Source organism: Haemorhous mexicanus, chromosome 7, assembly GCF_027477595.1.
Source record: "Haemorhous mexicanus isolate bHaeMex1 chromosome 7, bHaeMex1.pri, whole genome shotgun sequence".
Classification (NCBI taxonomy): domain Eukaryota; kingdom Metazoa; phylum Chordata; class Aves; order Passeriformes; family Fringillidae; genus Haemorhous; species Haemorhous mexicanus.
Window position 1 is genome coordinate 40,011,538 of NC_082347.1, and position 25,399 is coordinate 40,036,936.

At 43.5% G+C, this 25,399-nt stretch overlaps 1 protein-coding gene across 1 annotated transcript in view; it reads right to left on the reverse strand.

Annotated features, from left to right (window-relative positions):
- The window catches only part of ADAM12 (ADAM metallopeptidase domain 12), a 180,851-nt gene that overhangs the window by 119,505 nt on the left and 35,947 nt on the right, over positions 1-25,399 (reverse strand). The window contains exon 3 of the mRNA XM_059852207.1: positions 12,739-12,812. Within this exon, the coding sequence (XP_059708190.1) occupies positions 12,739-12,812 (74 nt within the window). The remainder of the gene's footprint in view (positions 1-12,738; positions 12,813-25,399) is intronic.

Below are 25,399 nucleotides of genomic sequence, written 5' to 3' on the forward strand. Positions count from 1 at the left end.
GAAAGCTAATATCACTGTAATCCTGGCTTCTCCCAGTAAAATATATATGTTTTTGCAGAACAGGATTCACTTCTGAAGCTGTACCAACAAGTAAATTATTCATGAGAGAGGAGATAAAAGACAGAACATTTCACAGAGTAAAATATTTAGACTCCTCTATCTCTGGCAGTGTGATCATACTTGTACTAACTGGGCAGACTGGGAATCAAAATGAAGCCCAATTAAGTGGTACAAACTATGCATATAAAATACATCAAGATGATAAAAATGACAGCTCTCCTGTACCTATGCTTCATCTTTCATGTTGAACCAGTTCAAGGAGAACTAAGCAAAGATGCCATTAATCAGTGCTCTAACGTTGTGCTACTTATCAATATGTGAGTGCAACACCTCAATAAAACAGGATGCTTAAAGGGCTGCTAAATGTATCAATATTCAATTACACAATGTTAATAAAGCCATTAAAAGAGAATTAACAAGGGTTTACTCAGGAAGTAGCTCTGCCTGACATTAGGTGGCTCTTTAAACATTTTCCAAAGAAATACAGTAAAAAGCTATTAAAATATTTATGCAATGCTTGCATTAGTTCTGTTTAACTGGCACAGCAGCAATCATATCAGCAGTTTTAAATGCCCTGCTTCTCAGCACCACGATTATCCACTAGTTATGAGAGAGAAATAAATTCCCAGTCTTAGAATTTTAATGCTTTTCATTACAAAGAAAAGATCTCCAAATCCTTCATTAAAGCTCAGAGCCTCACTAAAACTAGATGCTTCCAACTCTCTGTTGAGGAACCAATATATGTTATGCACCAAAACCTCTGAATAATGGGGAGAGACAACACTTGCACCTTCTTTTTCTTCCAGTGATGGTGCCACCAGCCCAGTGCCCCAGGGACAGCATCAGGGTCCCCCCAGAGAGCCCCAAGGTGTTGGGGGCCAGCACTGAGTCACCAGCAGCAAATATGTATTTTTTTATAAGTAACAAATTACTTATTCATTAGGAATGTGCTGCAGCAGGAGCTGGGCTGGAGGTTGCCCCCAAGGCTCCTGCCTGCCCAGGTAGCCCAGAGGAAAGTTGGGTTTTTGCCCCAAATCTCTGAGCTCAGGCCTCCCAGGCAAAGGCTTCCTGGAGATCTCTGAAAGGAAAGGCAGATTATTTCATTCCAAGAGATTGTGCTGCTGCAGCACTTCTGGGCTCGTGGCTCCTCCTCGATCCCCCAGTAACAAAAAGCCTCCCAGGACTTGTTAAATTAGCCAACGTAATGAAGTCCAATTCTGTGTTATTTGCACAGGGACTGGAAAAGATTTCGTGTTTCCATGTACATAAACAAAACCTGGCTCAGCACACCAGGGAATTAAGAGGTTTATAAAATATAAAAGACATTCACATTAATCTGTTAAACAATTCATTCTCTACCCTGCCTTCTCCTACTAAGTGAATTCATTACTTATAAAAAAAATATATATTTGCTGCTGGCTCTTTTTTGCTGCTGGTGACTCAGTGCTGGCCCCCAACACCTTGGGGCTCTCTGGGGGGACCCTGATGCTGTCCCTGGGGCACTGGGCTGGTGGCACCAGCTCTGGAAGAAAAGAAGGTGCAAGTGTTGTCTCCCCCATAATTCAGAGGTTTTGGTGCATAACAATGCCAGCTGTGCTGCAGCAAGAAGGATTGCACCATTGATCTGAATTAAATTTTTAGGGGGTGTGGGAATGAAACAGATGAATTCACATCTAAGAAAATCCAAAATAAAGCAGTTCCTCTGATGCTGCCAGACAATGCTGAGTATTTTTCTTCCAGGAATTGCTAAGCTCAGGGAATTGGCTTCTTGCAGGACAGGTTGGGCAAATTCATCAACATAAACCCATCTTTACACTGAGGCACCCACAACTCTTCCCAAGGACCTGCTATAGTTTTGATGGACACTCCTCTAAATTAGTATAAAAATCCATATTCTTCTTTGGAAAATAACAGCACTTGCTATTTAACAAGATCAAACAGGTGCTACCAAGTAAAAATATCAAGACAAGAAGTGGCTTTGTTTTCCTTTTATAAAGGTCTCTATATCAAATCACCAGGCCTCTGAGCTCAAAGGAAGTCAAATGCACGCCCTGCATTTATCCATTATCCACATTATCCACAGAATCCTTTGAAAAGATATTAATTTGCCACAATTTGCATCCACAAAACAAAGTGAGGAAGATTTTAATGATGATGCCAGCTCCTCTGTGAACAAAACCTGTACTAATCCAACCCAGAAGCAAGTGAAAACAGGAACTACTTGCTCCTGACTGCTTTGTTTTCAGAAGATACTAATAACTACCCAGTTCTCTAATAAAACAATTAAATCTTTCTAGCACATCCCCTCCTCTCCTCCCCAAATATTTCTGTTTTAGAAGAGTTTATGTTGCAATCACTTCTACCTCAACATGATCACCCAGCTAATAATGTGATATTATTTATTTGTATTTGGGGGGTTTTTTTTGCTGTTTACGTAGGGGTAATGGATGAAAAATTCAATTTTTCATTCCTTGTCTAGCAAGAATCCCTGCTTTTTCCTAGCTTAGATTTTTATTTGTCCAACTAAAACTATTAAAGGGGTCTGTGGAACTTGTTAACTGGTCTGTTGAACTTGTGGAACCATTGTAGCTTCCAACAATCCAGTCGTCAACTAGATGAGTTTTAAATTTAGTGAAATTATACTACACCTAACAGGCACTTTATGGGAGATTTGCCCATTTTTCAGCCAAATTCAAGGGGTCTGATCACTCTTATTTTCATATTGATGGCAGAGTCATCTTTCATGCAGTGAGTGCAAGGGTGTCCCTTTCAAAGGCCAGACACATCCAGCACAGGAAACACTGCCCAGAGACAAATGTGGCCCCTGGATTTCTGAGTCACCCCAACACATTTATTAAGCACTGAGTTGTGCTTTTACAACTGGTCTCCATCAGGGATATTTCATCTGTTCCCAGAGCGTCATCCCTCCTAATGACTCATAATGCAGCCTCATTCCATTGAGCTTGATTTCACTGCCTCATCAGCCTCTTGTTCTCCAGGGGCAAAGCTGCTCCTTTCAGCAAGTTCAGCCCACAGAGAAGTGGCCATTAACTGCAGCTCCTCATTATGTAAGAATCAGCTAATCAAGAGTGACCAAGACATAGCTGATGTTGTGATTGAGGAGAGGGAGACATCTGCTTGGAATTATCCAGCCCGCTGTTTCAAAGCTGATAAGGCATTTACTGCCTTGGTGTTCAATTAGAGCAGGAATAAATGGGTTTGGGGGGTGGGATGTGGAGTTTGGTACACCAATGGCTTGGGAGGGGGAGAGGGGAGGGATGGAGGGTACAAAGGGCAAGCAAGGCCCAGTGCTGAGGAGAAAAGGCAGAAGCTGTCTGCAAACCATGTCAGCACGAGGCACAGCTGACAGGTTCTAAGCTGCATTTGAGGGGCTGTGTGTAATGTAAGGAAAACTGTCATTTCCATGGTTTTCATGCTAAGTGGAAAAAATATTTCTACTTCCATTTCCTAATTCCTATCCAGTTGTGTATTTTTTTTTCCTTTATCTGGTATCCAGAGTAAAACTAACATTCAAATGTATCAAATTCATTTCTGATGCGAATGGGAAGCCATTCCCCTGAAGTCAGAGTGGGCTGTATGTAAGTATTCCTGATTAATTTGGTGATGGAGCTTGCTTTTTTATTCCTAAATGCCACATGCAGCTTTTCTGAAGCCAAAAGTTTACGTGTTTTATTATCAGAGCACAGGAGATAGATCTTATTCTTTCTTTTTACAGGGAAAAAACTGTAATAAAACATGACCTTTTAATGCATAATCTGTAACAGAATATGCTGGGCAGATAAAATATGTAACATGAGAAAGACTGCATTGAAACTGAGCCCTGACTGGGGCTGAAACTGAACATAACTCTTGTTTCCCTTAGGGAAAGGAAGAACTTCAGATGGGAAGGGGACACTGAGCTTTTCCTGGACTGAGCAACACCAAGAGACTGCAAATAAGTGGGGCAGAGGAACAGCCAAGTTCTGCTCCCCTCCTGGGAGGACAGGGCAGCAGAAATTGCCAGGAACAGTCCCATTCTGTGGGATCATTCCAGTGTTCTCAAATTCCCTTATTCCTGCAAAAGGCACCCTTCCACACACAGCCAGGCACTTTTCACAGCTACTTCAAATGAATGAGGAGCAGGTAGAAAGATAAAAGCAGAGGAATAAATTGGACCCATTTCTTGAAGGAATCTGTCTGGATTACTGAGGCCAGACATCAAAGAAGGGGGGAAAAAAGCACCCTCTTGCCAAGCTTGTGTTTCCATATATGTATTTCCTCTCCACTCTTCATATAGACTCTGCTTTTTGCATCAGCCCTCTTGGCTGATATCGCAACACTTCGCTGCTTTTCATCTTCAAAATGTGAACAAATTCATCCTCGAGGCTCTCAGAATGTGAACAAATTCATCCCTGAGGCTCTGCTGGGAGGAAATGAGACAAATAAATGAAGGGATCCCTGCTCCCCTGTGGGCTGTGGGAGGTGGGTTGGCTGGGACAGGGCACGAGCCCCTCCTGGACCCGCACACTCTGCAGGCAGGGATGGGTTTGGATTCCTCCAGCAGCACCTTCTGCCATCCTTGGAGCCCTGAGAAACTGCTCTGTCACTTGGAAAGGAACTGACATTTTCTGGAAAGAGTCTCAAATTCAGCGTCCAGCAAAGTGTCTGCTTCTCCTCTGAATTCAGCCCCATACACAGAAAAATCTCATCCTCAAAAACCTATCACCTGCCTTTTTCTCTCTTTCTTCCCTATTTTTTCTTTATTCTATCTTTTCCTTGCCCTTTTTATTGTCTGAAGAGGCAGAGGTAGGTGCAGAGAGGCAGCTGTAGCAGCAGCAGCTCTGCAGACATGCCTGCAGCCTGAGTCACGCACGCCGCGCTCGAGAAATGGAAAAGGAGCTCTTACATCAGGGATGTTGAATCAGATCCTGCCCAGAGAAACATCCAGGAATCACACTCTGCTGTGGACACACATTCACTCCCTTCCTCTGCTTTCCCTCCTCTTTCCATGGATTTTGTGGCAGAGGAGGACCCCGAGGTTTTTAGAGGGGGTCTGTGCACTTTGGCCACCTTCCCTGCAGCCCTGGCAGGAAAGAAATGCTTGAAATGCTGAAGGCTGCCCTACTGTGCCTATGGAAATTCATACACACCTGGAAATCCCTCATAAGGGAGCTTGGAAGTAGGGATAGAGAAGAAAAAATGAAAGAAGGAAGAAAGAAAAAAATATAAAAGACAGGCTAGATGAACATTCAGGTGGGAGCTCCTGCACTCAGTTCCTGGCTGAGATCTTTAAAGGAAACTGAGGTATGAAATCCTATGAGAACAGCATGACCTGTGTCTCCTTAGCCCCTTGAAAAAATCCCTACACTCAGTTTGTGATACAAATTTGTTCTTCTAAGGGATGTAGCCTTAGAAGAACCATATCCCAGGACTTCAAAACACAAATCATGTGGGGGAGATGTGAGGGGAAGGCTTTTATCTAAACTCCATGACCACAGCATGGCAAAGCTTCCAAACCTTAGGATTTAAGCATGACTGTGACAATACTATCAGGGGTTTGCTTTTGGTTGGTTTGTTGGTCTTTTTAAAAAACTTGTGGCAAAGCAGAAAAAAACTTGAGGACATGAATCTCAAGTATTAGAATGAAAGACATGATAAAAAGAATCTTAAATCTTGCATCTTGCTTTTTGAAATTTTTTTTCTGTTGTGATATCTCTTCCCAGTTTGTTCTGACATGGACACACATTGCCAGGTCTTCCTCCTCCTGCTCCTATTATCTCCCTTCTGCTACATCCAACCTCCAGCTAAAATCCCACGGGGCAAACTCAGGGGAGGGAAAATTCTATGAATCATAAAATCATGGAACGGTTTGGGTTGGAAGGGAATCTTAAGGATCACCTCATTCCTCCCCCAGCCATGGCAGGGACACCTTCCCCTGTCCCAGGCTGCTCCAAGCCCCAGTGTCCAGCCTGGCCTTGGGCACTGCCAGGGATCCAGGGCCTGCCCACCCTAAACTGTGCTTTTACAACTTATTTAAGCCCTTCCTGTGGTTCTGAAGTGAGAAAACAATATCCACAAGTGCTTTAGAAGTCAGGAGAGCCCTTCTGGGTCTGGCCTGGTCTCTGTGCAGGTGTTGTGAGAAGGAGCTCAAACACCTCGGACCTGCCGGGGCACTGGGGCTGCAGAGCAGAGCTCAGCATTTATCTCTCACTGCTCACTCTTGTCAGGAACAAATTTAAAAAAAAACCAAAAAACATCAACTCAACAAGCAGAAGGATTCTGAAAGCTGCCTAAGGAGCAGATAGAAAAGCCATGTGAGGAGCCCTCGGGAGGTTTGTGAGCCAAGGCTGGCTCCAGCTGGCTGCTCCCATCCTCTCCCTGCCAGCCTGCACAGGGAGCTGGGACACCAGCGCTCCTGGCCACGTGGGCTGCACTATCAGCAGGAGATCATGAGCTTTCCAGAAGGTTTTTATCTCCTGTCTCCCCCCCTGTTATGAATTCTCTCTCCTGGAGGATTGCACGCTGCCCGTGCTCGCTGTCACGGTGCTGGGGCTGAGGGAGGGAACAACATTCCTGCTCCTTCCCCACAGCCAGCTCTCCTCCCCACCTCTCTGCTGAGCCACAGCGAAGGGAAGTGCTGAAAACCTCACATTCTGCACTCCAAAGGGAGGTTAAAACACAGCTCAGAAAACATTGGAGTCTACTGCTGCAATGTATTCAGAGAGTGGAATCAGCAGGCTGATTCTATATTCAATTTATTAACAATTGCCTATTATTGTTCTATCTTTAATTGGAAGGGATAGCTCAGGACTGCTCTCACAGAGTGAAAAAATAAAAACCATTGTGTTCACTTGGCTCAAAGCTGCCAGCTGATGACACTCTAGAAACTCAGGAAAACACTTGTGAAGAGAAACCAGCACCTGTCCCACCCACCAGACTGATCTTGTTTGCTGTGTGAACAAGGTCTGTAGCTCTGCAGAACACACACAACTGTGTGTGAAACTTCCCACATCCCATTTTTCCCAGAGAAAAGGGTTTGATCCCTCAGTCCTTCCCTCATGCCCAGGATGTAGGGTGGGGACAGGGCAGCACTGACTCCCCTGCCTCCAAGTGTGCCCCCAAAACCAGGGTTTGGGATGTGAGTAGGACACAGCCCTCTCTTCTCTCCAGGGGATTTGGCACAGCCCCATTTTCCTGCTGTTTTGTAGGCACTGGAAGAGAAGATTGACCTTGACAGACTTTATGACAGCCACAAAAATGTCTCAGAATTTGTATTTCTGAGTCTTTTTATCCTCATGTTATATCAGCATATAAATATCTTCTTTCACTGTTCCTTTTTTTGGGGTAATCATGCAAGGAGTGAGTGGAACTCCTTATGGGGAACTCCTCATTTTTGTAGGGGTTGAACTAGGTGATCTCTAAGGTCCCTTTCAACCCAAGATTTCTAAGATGATAAGATAAAAAACAGACCAAGAAAGCAGCAGTTTCTCTCCTGATGGGACTGGACACTTTCACTCCAAAATCACACAGCCAGAAGTAGCCCTGACCACAAAACCACGACTGCCATTGCTAAAAAACATAGAACCAACCTTTGTTTCTCATGCCCATGCTAAATATTGCATTTTTAAACCATAAACCTGTGGGAAATAGCTGTACCTTAGAGCCACAGACTGATCCCAATTTACTGTAGCTCTGGTAGCTGAATTGCCATATTTTGGTGTGGTTTAGACCACCTGACTGCCACGGTGCCATTGCAGAAGGGGAAAAAACTGCTCCTTCCAGGAAAGTGAAACTTTTTACTTCAGTTCTAGTGAAATCCCAACTGTCAGCTGAGGCTGAAATGCTGCAGTACAGCTGCCAGCTCCAGCACTTGCAGATAAACCAGGCTGAGGTCACAGTTTTTTGGCTAAGACACAGCACAGAATTATAATAGCAAGTACATTCTGACAGGTCCCAGCTCTTTTGGGGTTGGTTCGTTTAGATGTGTTTCTCTCTCTGCATTTCCAGCCATTGATTCTATAGAAGCATGTCAGTTCATTACCAAATCCTGTCAGCTATTTCCTTTGGCACTGGGAATGGGTTGTTTCCCTGCTAAATTAACCCAGCTCCAATGTCACTTGCACACCAATCAGTGCTCTCATTCAGGGAGGTCGGGCACAAAAGTGGAGACAACGACTTCTTTTCTTTTAACCAAAAAGAGAAAACAAAACATTGCTGAACTCTGCAGCCTCTCTGGAGCTGGCCATAGCAGCACTGTGCATGAAGATGGCTACTGCCTGATTTCCAGCCCAGGGAATTCTGCTGGAGCCTCCTCAGTCCTGGGGAAAAGCTTTCAGAGTGACCTCCACCACTGGGCCATTACATCCCAACCCATCCTGGGCACTGAGTCTCCATGAAGATGTGGAAAATGACCTAAACCTCTGGAGACCTCTGGGATCCTAAGGGATTTATAGGATAAGAGGGAGGCTTATACCGTGGCCAGAGTTGGATTTTGTCTCCTGATAAAATGGAAGAATTTTTACAGAGGGAATAAAAGGCAGCCATGTAACCTCATATATTGCCTTTTTTATATTGCTTTGTTAAGGCTGGGCTATAAACCTGACAAAAAGGAGCATAAAAGGATGGGGAAATGAAGAGTGAACCCAGCTCCGATGAAACATTCCAGCTTTTTCTTTCCATTGCCATGTTCCAATGGACACTGCCAGTGGCCCACCAGCCAGAACCACACAGGTGTCACCCTCACTGCTCCCTCTGCAAAGCTGGACAATGAAATCCTGGCAGAAGGAAACTGTCCACGACACACCTGGGATGTTCTTGATGCCCTCGGGGACAAAGCCATCCTCCCTCCATACTCCCCCTCGTATGCCCTCAACCTATCTCAGCTTTTTATCCTTCTGTGACATCCCCAGCCTCAGGTACACACAGGAGTCAGCACTGGGAGAGTTCCCCAGCATCTGTTCACAGTTACATTGCTCTGACATTCATAATTATGACCTTTGTCAGCAGATCATGTAAGCATGAAATTAACTTTGAAAATCAGTAATTCCGCTGACTTCACCTGGGTCACTCACATGTTTAAAGTTAAAAGAACACTGAAGAGCTTTGCTGTGTACTGCCCTAGCCCTGAAAGAGTGCAAAACGTTTCCAGTCACAGACAAACAGCCAGTAGCCACAGACTGTTCCACTCTCCAGCTCAGATTTAATCTTACAGGGGCTCTGTTTCACTGACACAGCCATGAACTGCTTCCCTCTAAGACCCACATGCTGCAATCAACTTCCAAGGGATTTCTGAGTGCATACATTACTGTCCCCTGCACACCAGCAGAGCATCAGTATTACACTTGTAATACACCCCAGCCCGGCCAGCTGCTCCAAAAAGTGGTTTATTTTGCAGCTGATGGATGCTTTGCTGATTCTGGAAATCTCTCCATATGACAAGTGTTTCTAAAACATTTAAGGTACTACAGAGCTGAAGGTTCTCAAGAGTGCAATCATCTTTTGCAGCTAAATCATGGTAAGGAATGTACTTGCAACGTCAGCTCACTCGCAGGTTTGCTGCCTGTGACAAATTGAATCCAGCACAAATAATTTTGGGGTTGCAATTACAAATGGGCAGTGCCTGGAAATTAATCACCAAAGTATTTAATGAATATCCACAGAAGTAATCTCAACAGCTGCAAGCCATCCGGATTTCAAACCCTAGGCTGCCAAGTCAGGTACCAGTAACTCTTCCAGAAGTCACTCAGAACATCTTGCCCAGTACATAGGAACACATTTTGATGGGTCTAAATATCAGAAAACACCAAACTGACATTCAGTATTTCCACAGATAACAGATGGTTTCACACGTTGCTCCCCACTTGGGGTTGTCTAATGTATCTGAGTCGTGTTTTGAAACATAACTCGAGGTTTGGAAAATCTCTAAGGTTTTCAATAAATGGAGTTTAATGTCAGGACTACTCAAAGCAGCTGTTCCTCCTCATCATGGAAAATCACATCCAGGTTTTTTTTGCATGACCCAATGCAGAAATTATGTAATTTAGGGGTCCCATGCACCTCCACCCCCACCATTCTCCAATGCTTTACATGAAACCACAGAAAGGTAACAGCACGAGTCTCAGAGCTTCCTGTGCTGCCATTTTTTACTCCAGACAAGGTGTTTGTGTTTCCCTCTCCACTCCTACCTGCAGCATGTGAGTAATGGCTCAGTGCTTGCATTTGAGCTCCATGTTCCACACCAATATCAGAAAGAGGGAGCAGGGGCTCATCTGCATCCTTGGAGATTCCCAAGACACAGGGACGGGAACGCTGCTCCCTTTCCCAGGTTTTTGATGAGCTTTTCCCGCCCCTGGAGTCCAGAACCCACAGGTCCAGCCTGGCCTGCTGCCATCAGATGTTTGCTCTGCAGAAATGCAGGCTCTCATTTCTCTCCTGGGCATTATTTCCCACTCCATACCCCTGCAGAGTCCCTGGAAGCAGCAGGACGCTCCTGCCCCATCACCTCCTGTGCCAGGGACAGCAAGCCCAACACCAGCACTAAATGCAGAAGAAACACAACCACAACTTCCACAGACAAGCCCAAAGAGCTTGGCACTGTTTTCCCTGGGAAGCACAGCCCAGTCCTGCAGACCAGTGCCTGGTGTGATTTATAGAAACAAAAATTGACCTACACATGCACACGCTGAGAAAACTTCTGCGTGGACTTGCAACACCCAGACCATAATCTCTTAGGAAAATCAAAGTCAGAAATTGTGAAGAAAAGAGCAAAATGATTTTGCAAGACCCTGACCAATTTTTTCCTGCGGTTTGGGATCTGTGAACTGCCTCGTGTGTGACAAATGCCAAACCAGGCAAGGCTGATTGTTCCATTCCACAACACTGCCTCCAAGCTCCTGCTGGGGTGAGGAACCTCATGTTGTCAACACCACAGACGGCTCTTCCAGAATGCAAACCTTCAGCTGGACACCCCACCAAACTAAAAAACAATCCCAGTTTACCCCAGATGAAAAATAATCATTGATAAATGTATTTCTTCAGGAGCAGTTCTCAACATCTCCAAATCCATGCAGTCACACAGACGCCTGTGTGAGGTAATTTATTGCATTTTCCTGTCCTGCTTCTAAAAGAGGTGGAGATTGCATCTTACAATCTCCTAAATCTGACTTTATTACAGGTACAAGAGAGTTTGGTATGTTCAGCAAAGCCTGTATTAGCAGTTTTATGGGTTTTTTTATGTTTTTATGTTCTTTTAATCGCTGACATGGAATGTAAATAGTTTCCTCAATTGCTGCATACTTCCCATTCCTGCAGGAAGGCACACCCTTCGACAAAGATTAAGAGAATATAAAGTGAAATCCCTGTTTACTAAAGGAATTAAATTCTCCTGTAGTTACTGGAACACAGCAACCTGTGCATGGGGGATCTACACAGCCTTCAAGGACAGGTTTCCAACAGCTAAGGGGCATTAAAAATAAAATAAAGGAACTCAAGATTTGGGCTTGATGTCGAATAATAAAGTGAACTGGAATTCATCACAGCTGGGTAACGTTGGGGTTCATCCAAATGACTGGGAATGAAAAGCATCTTGCACTGTTTTACTCCAGAGGACTAAAGAGGTGCCCCATGGTTTTCCATTGATGTTGTTCATCCCCAGCCTCCCCTGGACATTTGCTTTCACAAGCACATTCCTTCCTCCTAACACATCCAACTGCATCGCTCACGTCCACGCTCTCTCTATTAAACTGAAAAAAATACCTTTGTGGCTTTGATTCCCCAGCAGGGGAACCTACAGAACTCACAGATCCTTGGGAACTGTTATAAAAGGTTTTCCCTGGGTTGAGAGTGATCTTTGGCTTGCCCTTGACAAACAGCACGCAGTTGTCCTGATCTGGATTCCCACCATATATCCTTGAGATTCTCTTAGGGGAAAACAGAACTTGTCTACTTGCAGGGTAGACAAAGACTTTGATGACTTTTTCCATTTGTCATGGACTTCCAGAGCAGTGATTTCATTCTTGTATGGTTTTGGTTTTTAACAACTCTGCCCATGGGATCACATCTACAGCAGTCCCTGATCCCCCTCTGAAATCTCACAGACATGAGCAGGATTTGCCAAGAGCACGTGGAACAAGGTGCACACAAACACTGGCTCAAGCCCAGTGTTGGTCCTGGGCTGCAGGAACAGCACAACCATCCCACCATCAGCCCCTTGCCAGCAAACCCAGAGAGCTCCATTTAACATTCCAGCAGGGGTTAATCCCCAAGTCTCGACTCTTCACCCCTGACGGACACTGCATGGAGCAGATCATGGGTGCAGACAGCATTAGGAGGGATCAGTCCTCCTCAAAAAATTCCAGAGACTGTAGGATATTCCAGATTACTATAAATAAAAGGCCTTACCACAGGAAAGGAGGACAAATCCAAAAGAAATACACAGGAAACCTTGAGAGGCAACATGTCCATTTTCATCCCCACATAAATGCACACAACCATAGAGATTCTTGCTCTATCAGCAATGCACAAATACCCATAATCCAAACTGGAACAAAACTCTCTTGTTAGGGGACTCTTTATAAGGGACCAGTAGCAAAACTGGCCCCAGGTTAATTTTAAACCATCAATTTTAAAATTATAACCCTCCTCCAAGAGTACAAAGTGACCATGCAGCAGGGTACTTACTCATTCCTCTCCAGATCGATGACCAGATGTTTATTTTCAGCTTGAATTACAAACTGCAGCAGTGCTGGATGGTTCTGAAAAAGGAAAACAGAGTTGGCTGAGTCCAAACCCAGAGCCCATCATCCTGCACCCTGCTCTGCCAGGGAAATGGACACATCATGGAATCAAAGGAAGTTTTAGCTTGGAAGGGGTTTTAAGAACCATTTAGTTCTCATGGGCAGGGACACCTTCCACTGATCCTCAGCACCCTCACAGAGAGCAATTCCTTCCCAATATCCAAGATGTACTTCAAATTTTTAAGATGTATTTCAAGCTTTTCATAAGGCATAATTAAGTTTCATCTTAAAAGAAAGAAGAAGTGGTGTTGCAGAATTAAGGGCATAGAACATCCTGCGTTGAAAGGGACACATAAGGATTGTCAAGTGCAAAAAATGTGAAATATCAATAAAAATAGGGTCAACAGTATTACCAAGTATCTCTGTGACAACAACAAAGTATTTATGAATATACAAGTATTTAAGAGAACTTTCTAAACAAAACACCAGCAACAGAGCCCACAGAAATCCCAGTTGCACTCCAGCATGGATCAGGACATCTGGATTGCATTTTCAAGCACCATCAGGACTGCATGCAATCTTCATACTGCCTTTCCCCTGGTTATAAAACCCCAGTTCTTTTTCATCCCAAGCATCCAAAGGTAAACCCAATCATTTTGGGTGAGCTGTGAGAGGGGAGCTGGAGCAGTGGAGCCTAAAGACTTGCAGGAAGGGGCAATGCACCTTCACAGGCTCTGGAAACTGCACTCCCAAGGAGAAAGCACAGTTTGCAATATGCTGGCTACTCTTGATCCAAAAGACTCAGCTCAAATATATTTTAAAACTGTTTACACTGAACTTACATTTCATTAAACAAACTCACTGGATTGCACGACAGCATTTCCTTGTTTGAAATTCCAACAGTAGCTCCATAAGTCAGCTGTTCCCCCATACACTCAAGATGCTTTTCTGGAGATTTGTGTCAGCCAATTGCAACTAGAATCACTTTAGGATTCTAGTGTTTAATTGATTTATTGAGAAATGTGTCTGAATTTGTGATTGCTGCAGCAGAGCTCCAGTGGAGCCTCTGTGACAGAGCATCCTTGTCCTTGGCATGCAGTGATTTTCAAATTGCTTGAAAAATTAGAGATGTTTGTTAAAAAGCAAAATTATTGGGAGCTGTCATAGACTAAACAAAATTGTTCAAATGAGAAATAGCTGAGAACTCCCCAGTGCTCTGAGACTTTATTGAGCCCAGGCTGGGAGTGAGACACCATTGCTCTATCCAAAGTGTCCTGCTCGTGAGAATCCAAACGTGCTTTCTCAGCAACAGCATTGAAATTCTGCATCTCTGTGAACTCTGCAGAAACCAGATCCCACCAGACTGCTAAATAAATGCTTCAGACTATCCTTGGCACTCAGCAAACACATGGGAGTCATTTATTGGCATGAATATTTAGAAGCAGTGTTGATTATGACTTCAATACTAGTACATTGCTTCCAAAACCTGTGAGATCTACAGAATATGGAGTTTTGAGAGAGCAAACCACAATTAATTACAATATAACACAGAAAATAATTAAGATATTGCAGTGGCACAAATGGATTCTTTTCAGCTGAAGGCCCTCTTAATATGGAAATGACAACTATGTTTATTCATGAGCTCACAGTGGTACTTATTTGACAGTCAATGGATGTTGGTAAAGTTGCAAAGTTAAAAAAGCAGCTGCAGAATAGAACAGGCTGTTACAAGACAAAATCATCTCTCAGAGAATTCCTAAAGCTGAAACTTCTTCTCATGGAGCACAATAATGGCCCCAGTTATGGATGCTGCATTGCTGTGCACAAGACCCAGGTTCAGAATCTTGCTTCACCATCAATTTTTCTTTCAAACAAATGGCTCATTTCCTTCTTTTCCATCTGCAAGGAGATGAGACTATATTTTTTCTTAGTCTGACTGGAATTCATAAGCACAAATACAGCAAAAATTACCCACTGCACAGGTGTTAGGGTGACTGCAAACAGAAACACTTGAAATTATAAATTTCTAATGGTAAAGAAAAAATGAGACTCTTTCAGAAAAGGCATTTGAGGTTTGTGTTTTGGTTTTTCCTCCTCTTTTTTTAATCCATACTCCTGTGAAATCAGATTTTCTTTCGTTGGGGCTTTTTTTTTCTGTTTGTTTTTTCTTGCAGGGGCTGTGCAGTCTTTTCTAAAGTTTTTGCACATTTTTGCCCCAACCCCCTAGAAGTTCATTTAAAATCCCATAGAACACTGTCATACCCTCCCCTTACAATCAATATTTTCAAAATGGAAGTGACTATAAATACAGATATTACAGCATAGCTTTTTATTTTCCATAGAGAATAATCAAAAAAGCACCTTGTGGGGGTACAGAGCCTCCTACTCAGAATGTTTGAGAGCCACTTCTTCTAAGTCTTCCTTAAGAATCACAAACATAATTTCTGTGCTGGTGCCACAACTTATTCCCACATTGATCCCTTTAAAATTATTGACTTGGAAGCCAAGTGGACCTGATGAGAGTGGCATTATTTAAACCATAATGAAGAATTTTTTAGGGTTCTAGTTTCTTTTCTCCACAGACTCAGGTTTTCTCCTTCTCTTCTAAAACTGCAGTTTGCTCTTTTCCTTTTTGATAGTTTCTTTTGTGGCATAAGAGAAGATTTCATCAGTGCACACAAGCTTTTCTCTGATATCCTAAGAGGCCAAACTTCAGGATGATTGAAGTAGGAATCTCATAACTTTCCCCTCTTATTTAAAAGATTTGCATCCAAAATCTGCATCAAATTGTATAAAAAAAATTCAGGAAAAACATTTCACCCCCTCATTTGCTTCTCCCTTGCTTGGAGCTGAGGGGCTTTGGTCTCAATTGATGTTAGAAAAACTCAGTATTCTGAAGGAAATTAGTGAAACATTAAGTCAAGGTCAAGCAAGAATTCTCACTGATAAAGCAGATTTAAAAAAATAATAAATCAGCACTTGATTAACTAGAAGATGAAGGGACAGAAGGACTCTACTTCTGAGTCAGAAAAGTTCTGCAGTAAAACTACTTTAACTAGTACATGTTTCATAAGTTTTATTTTTTTTTCCCCCTTTTTAAATCACATTGATCCTCACTGAGAAAGAGAAAAGGAAGGACAGTTGAGGGATTAAGGGCTTCCCCTGTGAACGTGGGGGTGGTGTTTGGAATACTGTCTAATAATAATGATATCTAGCCACAAAAGAACCCATTTGTATTCCTGAAATGCTTGTGGAGAAGATACATTTGGAGAAGATTTGTTCACCTTGGTGGGATGCCCATTGTGAAATCTGAATGCAAAGGATTTGTCACTGAGCAAAATCTTAATTATTGCTGGATCCCCCTTTCCTTTTGGGCTGTGATCCCACTGCAGGGCTGTGAGCTTTTCCCTCCTGGGACTGGGAGAGATGACTCCAAGTAATTTCTTATTACATTTGAAAAGCAGAAAACTGATGGAATGGAGAGTCCTAACATATATGTCTTTGCATCTCCCTCTTTATAAAAATAAAGGATTTTATTGGATTGAGATGCATGAGTTAGATCAGCACACACGACTTTAAATACATTCTAGCAATTATATAATAGAAATAAAGGGAAATATCTACAGATAAGGAAAAGAGTGAAAATGAACTCAAAGCAGCAGCATTAATTCATTTGGAAACAGAAATGCATTTTCAGCTGTATCCAGTGTCTAAATCCACTGTTTGAGGATAGAGATCAGCACAAGAAATAGAACCAAAAGGGGTCATTTTGCTTCTCTGGTTTCCAAGTTTTAAATTATATCCTGACAGGGCCAGACTGAAATAGGCAGGTTTGTTTAATCCAGTGAAGTGGTTTCCAGGCCCTCCAGAGCTGGTATTGACTTTGCTAAAGCCATGACATGCACCCAGGTCTCAATGGCCTCACAGCACGATGTCACCGCGGGTCACAGAGGCCTGGTGGGCATGGCCGCCCTTTCTCCCAGAGACCTGGTGGTTTCCATGCTGATGCCCCTGGGCACAAAGGCCTTTTTACTGCCTTTGCCCTTCAACTCTGCCTACTCTTGTTCCTCTCTCAATGTTCTGCAGCTCTCTCCTGTCCCACCTTGTGTTCCTCCCCTAAACATCCCCAAGGAACCCTGGGCCTGCAACAGGCCCAGCTCTGCCTGGGCCCAAGGTGACCCTGGCTCATGCAGTGCTGAAATGGGCAAAAATTGGTAAGACAGAAAGGAAAAAATGATAATTAAGAGGAGAATTATGGCTCGTAATTAGCTGTATGCAGCGTGGCTCCTGACATTCCACAGGGAGCTAAATGAAATCCCTCCCCTCACAGGGGTCACATTTCATAATTACCTGCCTGGCCTTCACTTGGGGACAGAGAAACTCCATCGAGTCTAACCAGAGCCAGGGACTGGATGGACAAAGGATTCTGCAAGGGGTCAACTGGGAGCACTTTTTCATCCACAGTTTTAAACCATGCTAAAGCCACAGATGTTTGCTGCCTGAGCAAGGCCCACTTTGGACAGAGCCCACCTGGAGCAGGGAGTCCAGCTCTGGGGCAGGACATGGACATGGAGCTGCTGGAGAAGGTCCTCATCACCAGCACAAAGGTGATGGGGGAGATGGAGCCCCTCTGGAGCCAGGCTGGGAGAGCTGGGGGTGCTCACCTGGAGAAGGCTCCAGGGAGAGCTCAGAGCCCTTTCCAGAGCCTAAAGGTGCTCCAGGAGAGCTGGAGAGGGACTGGGGACAAGGGATGGAGGGACACTGTGGGAATCAGAAAAACAGAAACTCCCACAGACACTGAAGGGTTTGATCTGCAGCCTTGGGAGAAGCTTGGATTGATGCAAAAATACAATACACAGATATTAAGCAGAAAAACCATAAACTCGTATTTCTGTAGTTGTAAGAATATGCCTGAAGTGAGAAACTGCACTGATAGATGGTGAAGGGTTTCTAATGTAGGGTGGGGCTGTATGGAATAAACTGAGAGTTTAGAATTATAACAGAAGCAGATCTGTGCCTGTGAGACAGAAACCCATTGGACAAAAGTATCCAGAGTGAGTAAAGGTGATAGGTCAGAAAAGCAAAACAAACCCTGTGGCAGCTGTCCATCGGGTTAGAAAGTTCTAGACTGCCTTGTAACAAAGAACTTGTGACTGCTCTTGAGCTATGGCTGAATGCCTGCTCCTCTGAAATCTCAGGGCCTCTGAGACTGATGTTTGCCTGAGCAACAAATCATTCCTAGCCTGAAAATAGTTCCCATCCCTTCATTTCTAGTGGTGACAATGACAGGACAGGACACAGGGAATGGCTCCCACTGCCAGAGGGCAGGGATGGATGGGATCTTGGGGAGAAAAATGTTCCCTGGGAAGGCGCTGAGGCCCTGGCACAGCTGCCCAGAGCAGCTGGGGCTGCCCCTGGATCCCTGGCAGTGCCCAAGGCCAGGCTGGACAGGGCTTGGAGCAGCCTGGGACAGTGGAAGGTGTCCCTGCCATGGCAGGGGGTGGCACTGGATGACCTTTAAGGTCTTCATTTATCCTTTAATGTCCCTTTCAACCCAAACCTTCCTGTGACTCCATGATCCCATGTACTTTCTCCTCTATGCTCTTATAACCAGAAATTCCAGCACAAAAAATAAACGTGGTGAGCTTGTTATCTCCTAAACATGGCTCTCAACCTTTGAGATTTATCAGGTAGTCACATTCCACACACACAAACTGGTTTTTTCTTGAATCAGAAGAGTTAATACCAGGAATTAGAAACTGCATAACTGGGGAAAGAGTCCATTATTTCCAGCAGGGAAAAATTCCATGCCATTTTTTGCTATCTGTATGAAAATACCTTTTATTTCCCTCATTTATCACACACTGACGTTCTGCATTAGTGCTAAAAGGTGTATTTACAGTATCAGATCTTTGGGCTGATATTATTCCTCTACTATCTATAAGACACAAAAAGGGAGAAGCTGGGAAATCTATCAGCAATGAAGTCACTCAGGGAATCTTACCATGGAAACTGGAACTCAATCCAACAAATGCAAGCTGTCTACAAAATCCATACATTTAAGATAATTACAACCTGCAACAAATGCTGTAAATTGTATGCAATGCTTTTAAATCCATAAATATTTCCTGGTTTTCTTTTGGCTTCAGTTTAGAAGTGAGCACAAAGTGCAATGTTTTCTACAAACACCTCCAAGACTAAGCAATATTTCATGGGCAGGACATGAAAAGCATAAACATTTAATTCTTATGGTTTTGCAGGTTCCTGAGGGCAGCAAATTCAGCTGTGCTTTGCCTGCTCTCAGATGAGAATGATGCATCCCTGTGGCTGCTTATAATAAGCACCAACTCAGAGAACAGAGTCTTTTGCAGTTGATTTTTTTATTTTCTTTAATGGCTTAGCAAAGACTCTCAAGCCTTTAACAAATTGGCTGAGCCAGTCCAATAATGTAGGAAACCAAAGAACTTGCAAGTTTGTCCCCAAGTTTATTTTAAAGAGATTATTTGAAAGCAGAATGATCAGATTTTTGCTTTCTCACTGGGTGTACAGAGAGATGCAAAATTCCTCTATCTGGAGGACACAACAGCTAAATTGGGGTTTTTTAATTTTTTTTTTTTTTTTGTCCTCTTTTTCTTAACTCCTATAGCAAATTGCAACTGCAGCTTGGAGATAGTCAGGCTTTTCCAGCCTCTCCTTTTCCTGCTCCCCACACTGCCATATTAGAAATCAATGGAAGATTTACATATATAAATAAATAAATAAATAAATAAAATTTATATATATATTTTAAACTTTCTGCCCCACACAATGTGGTAGAACCCACAGCAGATGAGGTCCTAAATCAACTTTTCTGCTCCATCCCTGGCTTCCTTACAGGAATCATGGAATGGTTTCAGTTGGAAGAAACCTCTAAAGATGATCCAGTCCAATCCCCCTGCAATGAGCAGGAAAACCTTCCACCAGCTGGCAGAAAACCCCACCATGGAGCTCATGGGATGCAGATAAACTAGGAACTCTTGGGAATGACCCTAATTTGGGAAACTTCTCTTCATAATCAAAAGCACTTTCAATTAAAATGAAAAATCTCAATATTTCTGTGTGCTGCCTCTGCCCATCAGGTCGTTTGGCAGCAGCTGCTGAAGGCCCTGTGAATCTCCATATCTGTGTTTAAATTCCCAGCTCCTGGTGCCCCAGGATCCCTATCCAGAGTTGAAAATCCAAGAAAACAACGCTCAAGAAAGAGGAAACCCAGAAGTTCGTTGTGCCAGACCAAAATCAATAAAATTACACAGCTCCAGCTCCCCATTTCCTGCTTTCTGAAGCTAATGACTGCTCCTGGAAAGGGAAAACATGCTTACAACTTAGCTACATCCTTTCTGTGAGCTAGTCCTGATTTACATTTTTCTAAAAATCAAAGGATAACCAGGCTAAAACATGTTCAAAATGTCATAACACCAAGCAGCAAATATTTTAGGAGCAGATCCAAAATAACTGGTTTGATGTTTGAAAGAAATCTGCACCTTGTCAGGCTGAGTTATGTTGTGAATTTATTCAGTATCAATAAAAAGTCAGGCATAAAACCTGAATTCAGCCTTTACACCATATTTTCATTGTCAACCACTGAGGTTACACTAAAATACATTAAGGTGCACTTAACCAGCTAAAAAGGGATTAGCAGAAAACTTTCAGCTTTATACTTTAAAAAACTAAGTAAAATAAATTCTTTTTTTTTTTTTAATTGAATCTAAGCAGTGCAAATAGGGCAGCCTTGGTTTTTACAGCAGCTCTCCAATTATCTTCTGAACTATGTCAGTTAAAACCAGGTCAAAATCAGTATTCCCTTTTCAGTGCAAATCTTGCAAAAAAAAAAAAAAAAACAACCTTTGAAATATTTTCAAAAATAAGCTCTGGGAGAACAAACATGGGAGAGTTATGAAAAGGGGAACGGGTGCTGCCAACACTTTGAAAGAGCTGATGGGGAGTGAGCTCTGGGATCCTCCAGCTCAGGATGTGGGCTGGGAGAGGGATGGCAGCTGGACACAAAGCAGCCAGGGGAGGCAGGGGAGCCTTTCCTGAACCTCTGCAGCAGGCTGGGTGCAAAGCAGCCCAGGGCAGCCTTTGGTGGGGATTCACTGCCCTTCCCTGAGTGCCTGCTGACCTGTGAGGAGCCTGCTCTGCATCTGGGAGAGGGCATTCCTTGGATTCACAGGCCACAAAAAAAGGGAAGAAAGGAAAATGCAAGAGCATATGGTTTTGACTGAATGGAAATGACTGCACTGAAGTGTGAACTTGATTTTGTAGTAAGAACAAGCAATAAAAATAATAATAAAATACGTGTGCTTTTAGCCAGCCCTCATTTACTGCAGCGTATCCCAAACACAACATCTCTGTCAAGGGTCACTTCCACAAAGCTATCCAAGATCCCCAGATTGGCTCATCCAGGTACTGAAGAGACTCCATGGAGTGCAGCACCTCCCATCCAGCCCAGCAGGACCAGCTGCAGGATCTCAGCTTGGAAGCAGGTCAAGAGCAGCAGAGCTGTTGAATCCCAGCCTGAAGGAAGGGTGTGTTTGCTATCCCATCCCATTCCTAAACTGGCCAGAGCCCTGCCTGTCCTCTGACACCCTGAGGGGGTGCCCAGGAGCTTGATTTATTGCACCAATAGACATTTGAGTTTCTGAAAGATCTGGAGATAAAAAATACAGGGTGGGGGGAATAGCGAAACAACTCATTGAAGAGTCTAGTTAAAAAATGGGCTAAACAATGAATCAGCCCCTATATTTCTTTTACTTATTCACAAAATCACAGCTTGGGTTGGGTGGAAGAGGAACTTAAAGCTCATCCAGTGCCACCCCTACCATCAGAGGGGGACACCTTCACTGTCCCAGGCTGCTCCAAGCCCCAATGTCCAACCTGGCCTTGGACATTCCAGGGATGTTGCCCCAAAAGCTTCTGGGGGAGTGTCTGGATGGCCTTATATTCAGAAAAGGCAGCTGGACACTTCACAGCCTTAGAGACTTAAGAAGCTCAGGGCAGCTCCTGCTCGTGGCAGCTCTTACTGTCACCTCTGTACCAGGATGGGTCACTCTGTTAAGAGAGATATTTAACACCTGAAAATTTCAAGCCTGGGTTCAGACATTTTTCCCCTGCCTCAAAAGCAGCCCAGGAGCTGGCCCAAGAATTAAAGAACCTGGAATTGGCTAAAAGGAAAGGCACAGTCATTACCCAGTATTTACACTGCATGTATGAATCACAACTGCTCCTGTGCTATCAAACAGATGGGAGCAGAAAGCACCTCTTGGTTGGAATCCATTATGTGCTGCTTAAACAATGCTTGGTGCAAGGCTGTGCAAAGAAAACAAACATGCCTGGGCTGGAGAAAATTGTCACAAAACACCAGTTAATAGTGCTGGCAGGCAGGAAGCAATTCACTGGGGCTGGGCTGCCTTAGTTATGGAGCAGAGCTCGCTGCAGACGCCCTTTGCAATTTGGGTAATTGGAATGGGAGTGAGCAGCTGTTGATATTTGCCAGTTTGAAATGGACGTGGACTCCTTTGAGGACAGTGCAGTGCAAATGTAGTCGATCCCCTCTGGTTACTCCCGTCTGGAAATGTAAAATTCCTCCTCTTTGTCAGGACACTGGGAGCTGTGACCTCCTTTTACCAGAAGTTTGATTACAACATCACATTTTCCCCATGTGCTTAAAAAGCCAAGGTCAAGCATGGACCATGGCAAAGGCTTCATCAGCTCGTTACCCAGTGTAATTATATTATCTGCACCTTACTCCCTTAGTCCCACCATGCTTCCTGAGGGTATTCCCAGATAAAAGCTCTGCATTTTCCCACCCACACATCCACTGCTCCAGAACAGAGCTGGAGCTAAGCAGCCAGCCTGACCCTCCTTGGAAACACCACCCCTTCCACACACGGAATTATTGCAGCCATCACTTGTGGGGAGCCCAGGATGTGCTGTGCACTGTGGGGGAGGAGAATTATGGTATTAATTAAAACAAAATTTACAAAGATAAGAAATGGCCTGGCCTCCAGGTGCCATCTGTTCTGTTCCTCTGCCTGGGGAGGGCAGAATCAGGTGATCCCCAGGTGTCACACAGGGGTTGTGTGTGTGTGTCTGCTGGGGGAGCAGCAGAACGGAATGGGATTTCAGGGATAATGCAAGATAAAATCCATTCTGAACTGTCAGAGTCTTTACCTGAGCCACTCCTTTCACCCCTCAGTGTCACCTGCAGCAGTGCCAGGACAGAGGTTTCCCCCCATCTTTGGAAGGGTTACAAAGCCATGGAAAATCAACCCCAAAATCCCATTCCAAAGGTTCAGCAAACTGCCACTGAGAGAAATAATGAGGAATTCAGTAGGAATTGTGTCCACTGAGACACAAACAGAGGTGGCCACCCATTTCCCTGAACTGGAAGTCAACTTGGAGAGCTTCAAGAAATCCCATAAATTTTCCTGTCACTGAAAGAGGATTTTAGATGCTTTTTGTTTCCCGTCAATACAAATCTGGCTGGGCTCAGTGAGTTCTATTGAATGCACATGTATCTCCTTCAAGCCACATTTCATGCTCTCCAAACATCTCTCTCTAAATTAAATCCTTTCATATTCCTTGAAAAGCTCAGTTCTTAATTAGGAAAGAGTTCTGATTTTCCATTTTCATTAATTCATTCGATTTCAAGATTTTGAAGCCAAAGTAATTGCAACTAAGTGAAACTTACTGAAAGGCAAAAAGATACAATCAGTTTCAGACAATGAGAAAATTAAGGATTTTTTTTGAATGCAAGGGTTGGTCTAAATGTCCTGGCTAAACTGAATTCTCAACAATGCTACAATCTCCAGAGAAGCAATGATAGATGTTTTGCCTCTCTGAATGAACTCGGAGGGTTGGCTAGATTAATGCTTGAATTACTTAATTTATTTGGCTTAATTTATATGCTGTTCTTCACTTTCAGAGCCTCCCTCTCCCCCCCATCACAGAGTTCCACTGCACCAGGCCTGTGCCAAGATCTCTGAGCTCAGGCTTTGCTCTCCCTAGACATCTTTCCCCATGATGTGGCTCTGATTAAATCTCCTGCGCTAATTTGTTATTGCGCTCGCCGATCTGCTTCTGGATTCCAGTTCCCTTCTGCATCCCCAACACCGGAATGCAGAGCAGGACTGAGGGGTTGGGGTCTCACTTCCACTCTTTCAAACCACAATTTGTCTCTGATGGTCTTTGGAATGATGAATGCCTTACACAAAAGCAGATAAAATACTCGTATTTGTTAAACTAATGAAAAGGGCGATTTCACCCCACTCTTGGGCTATTCAAGATAACTTGACAAACTTCCCAAAGCTGTACTTCCAACACACATGAATCATTTTTATATCCTGGAATGTGCCCTAAGAGAAAGAAGGAGCCGAAGATTTCCTAGTAAAGTAAATTATCCTGAAACCTGGGGGCAGCATCTCACATTTTTCTGCTTAATTAGAAAGAGACTTTGCCCAGAGATACCCCACCTATACAGTGACATTCTTGGAGAAAACAAATGGCACAAAGGAGTGTGGAAAGCACAGTAAATTTATCTCAGAAAGCTCATTCTGGAACAAAAACACACGTGGCGTTCTGACTGACACCCCCAGGTTTAAATATTAATGACCAATATATTTCTTGCCACAAAGGCAAAGACAAAACACAGATAAAAATGTTGATACCACTAATATCCACACAAGAAAAAAACCCCTGTATACAAAAGTATCTATTCAGGATAATATGTATTTTAAGATACCTAAATTTGTTATAAACTTCATTAGGCATCTACCTACTCTTGGGGGTAATTTAAGTATTTTCAATTGCAATCTGAGCTTATAGAAAATATGATTCTTTTCACATTACCCATCTGTTCCATAAGAATAAGCTATAAAAAAATATTTCTAGAACAACGTCTTCCATGACATATTAGATAAACCCGTGGCTCTCAAAAAATAACCCCTGGATCAAGGTTATATAAATTGATATTAAAGCTCAGCAAAGATCTGCTTTACAGTAAATCATCGAGAAATAGGACAGCCTTTCTCCATCGAAGGGCACGAGGTAAATAACTGAAGAGGAGGTAAAAACAGATAATCAATTATTTCAGTTGGTTTCAGGGTTACTGCTGAAATTTTTAGCCCCTTAGAGAAAAGCCAAAAATCAATAGAGCACAGAATTTTGAGATAACAAAGAAAGAAACATCTCAAAGGCATTTGCAACATGTGATAAAAGCATAAAGCAAAGTCTGCTCTCACCTTCAGAGTGCAAATGAACAGGAAAATTCCTGAGTCTGCTCTGGGGTGACTGCATAGGGGTGGGAAAGATGGAAAAATCCTGCAGAAGGCTCAGGGAACATCTCCATTTCCCACCCTCAGCCCCATGGAGCAGAGCATCCCAGAAAGAACGAGCAGGAACAGAACTCTGGAGTCCAGTGTCCACAGGGACTGAGGGAAAATGGACTTTCAGGAACCTGGGAATATTGGGAGAAAGCAGCAGTGGCCCTGCAGCTGACATGAGGAGCAAGTAGAGTTATAAGTTATAAACTTCTTTCAATTGTTCTTTATGGAATCAGGTCTGCCCCC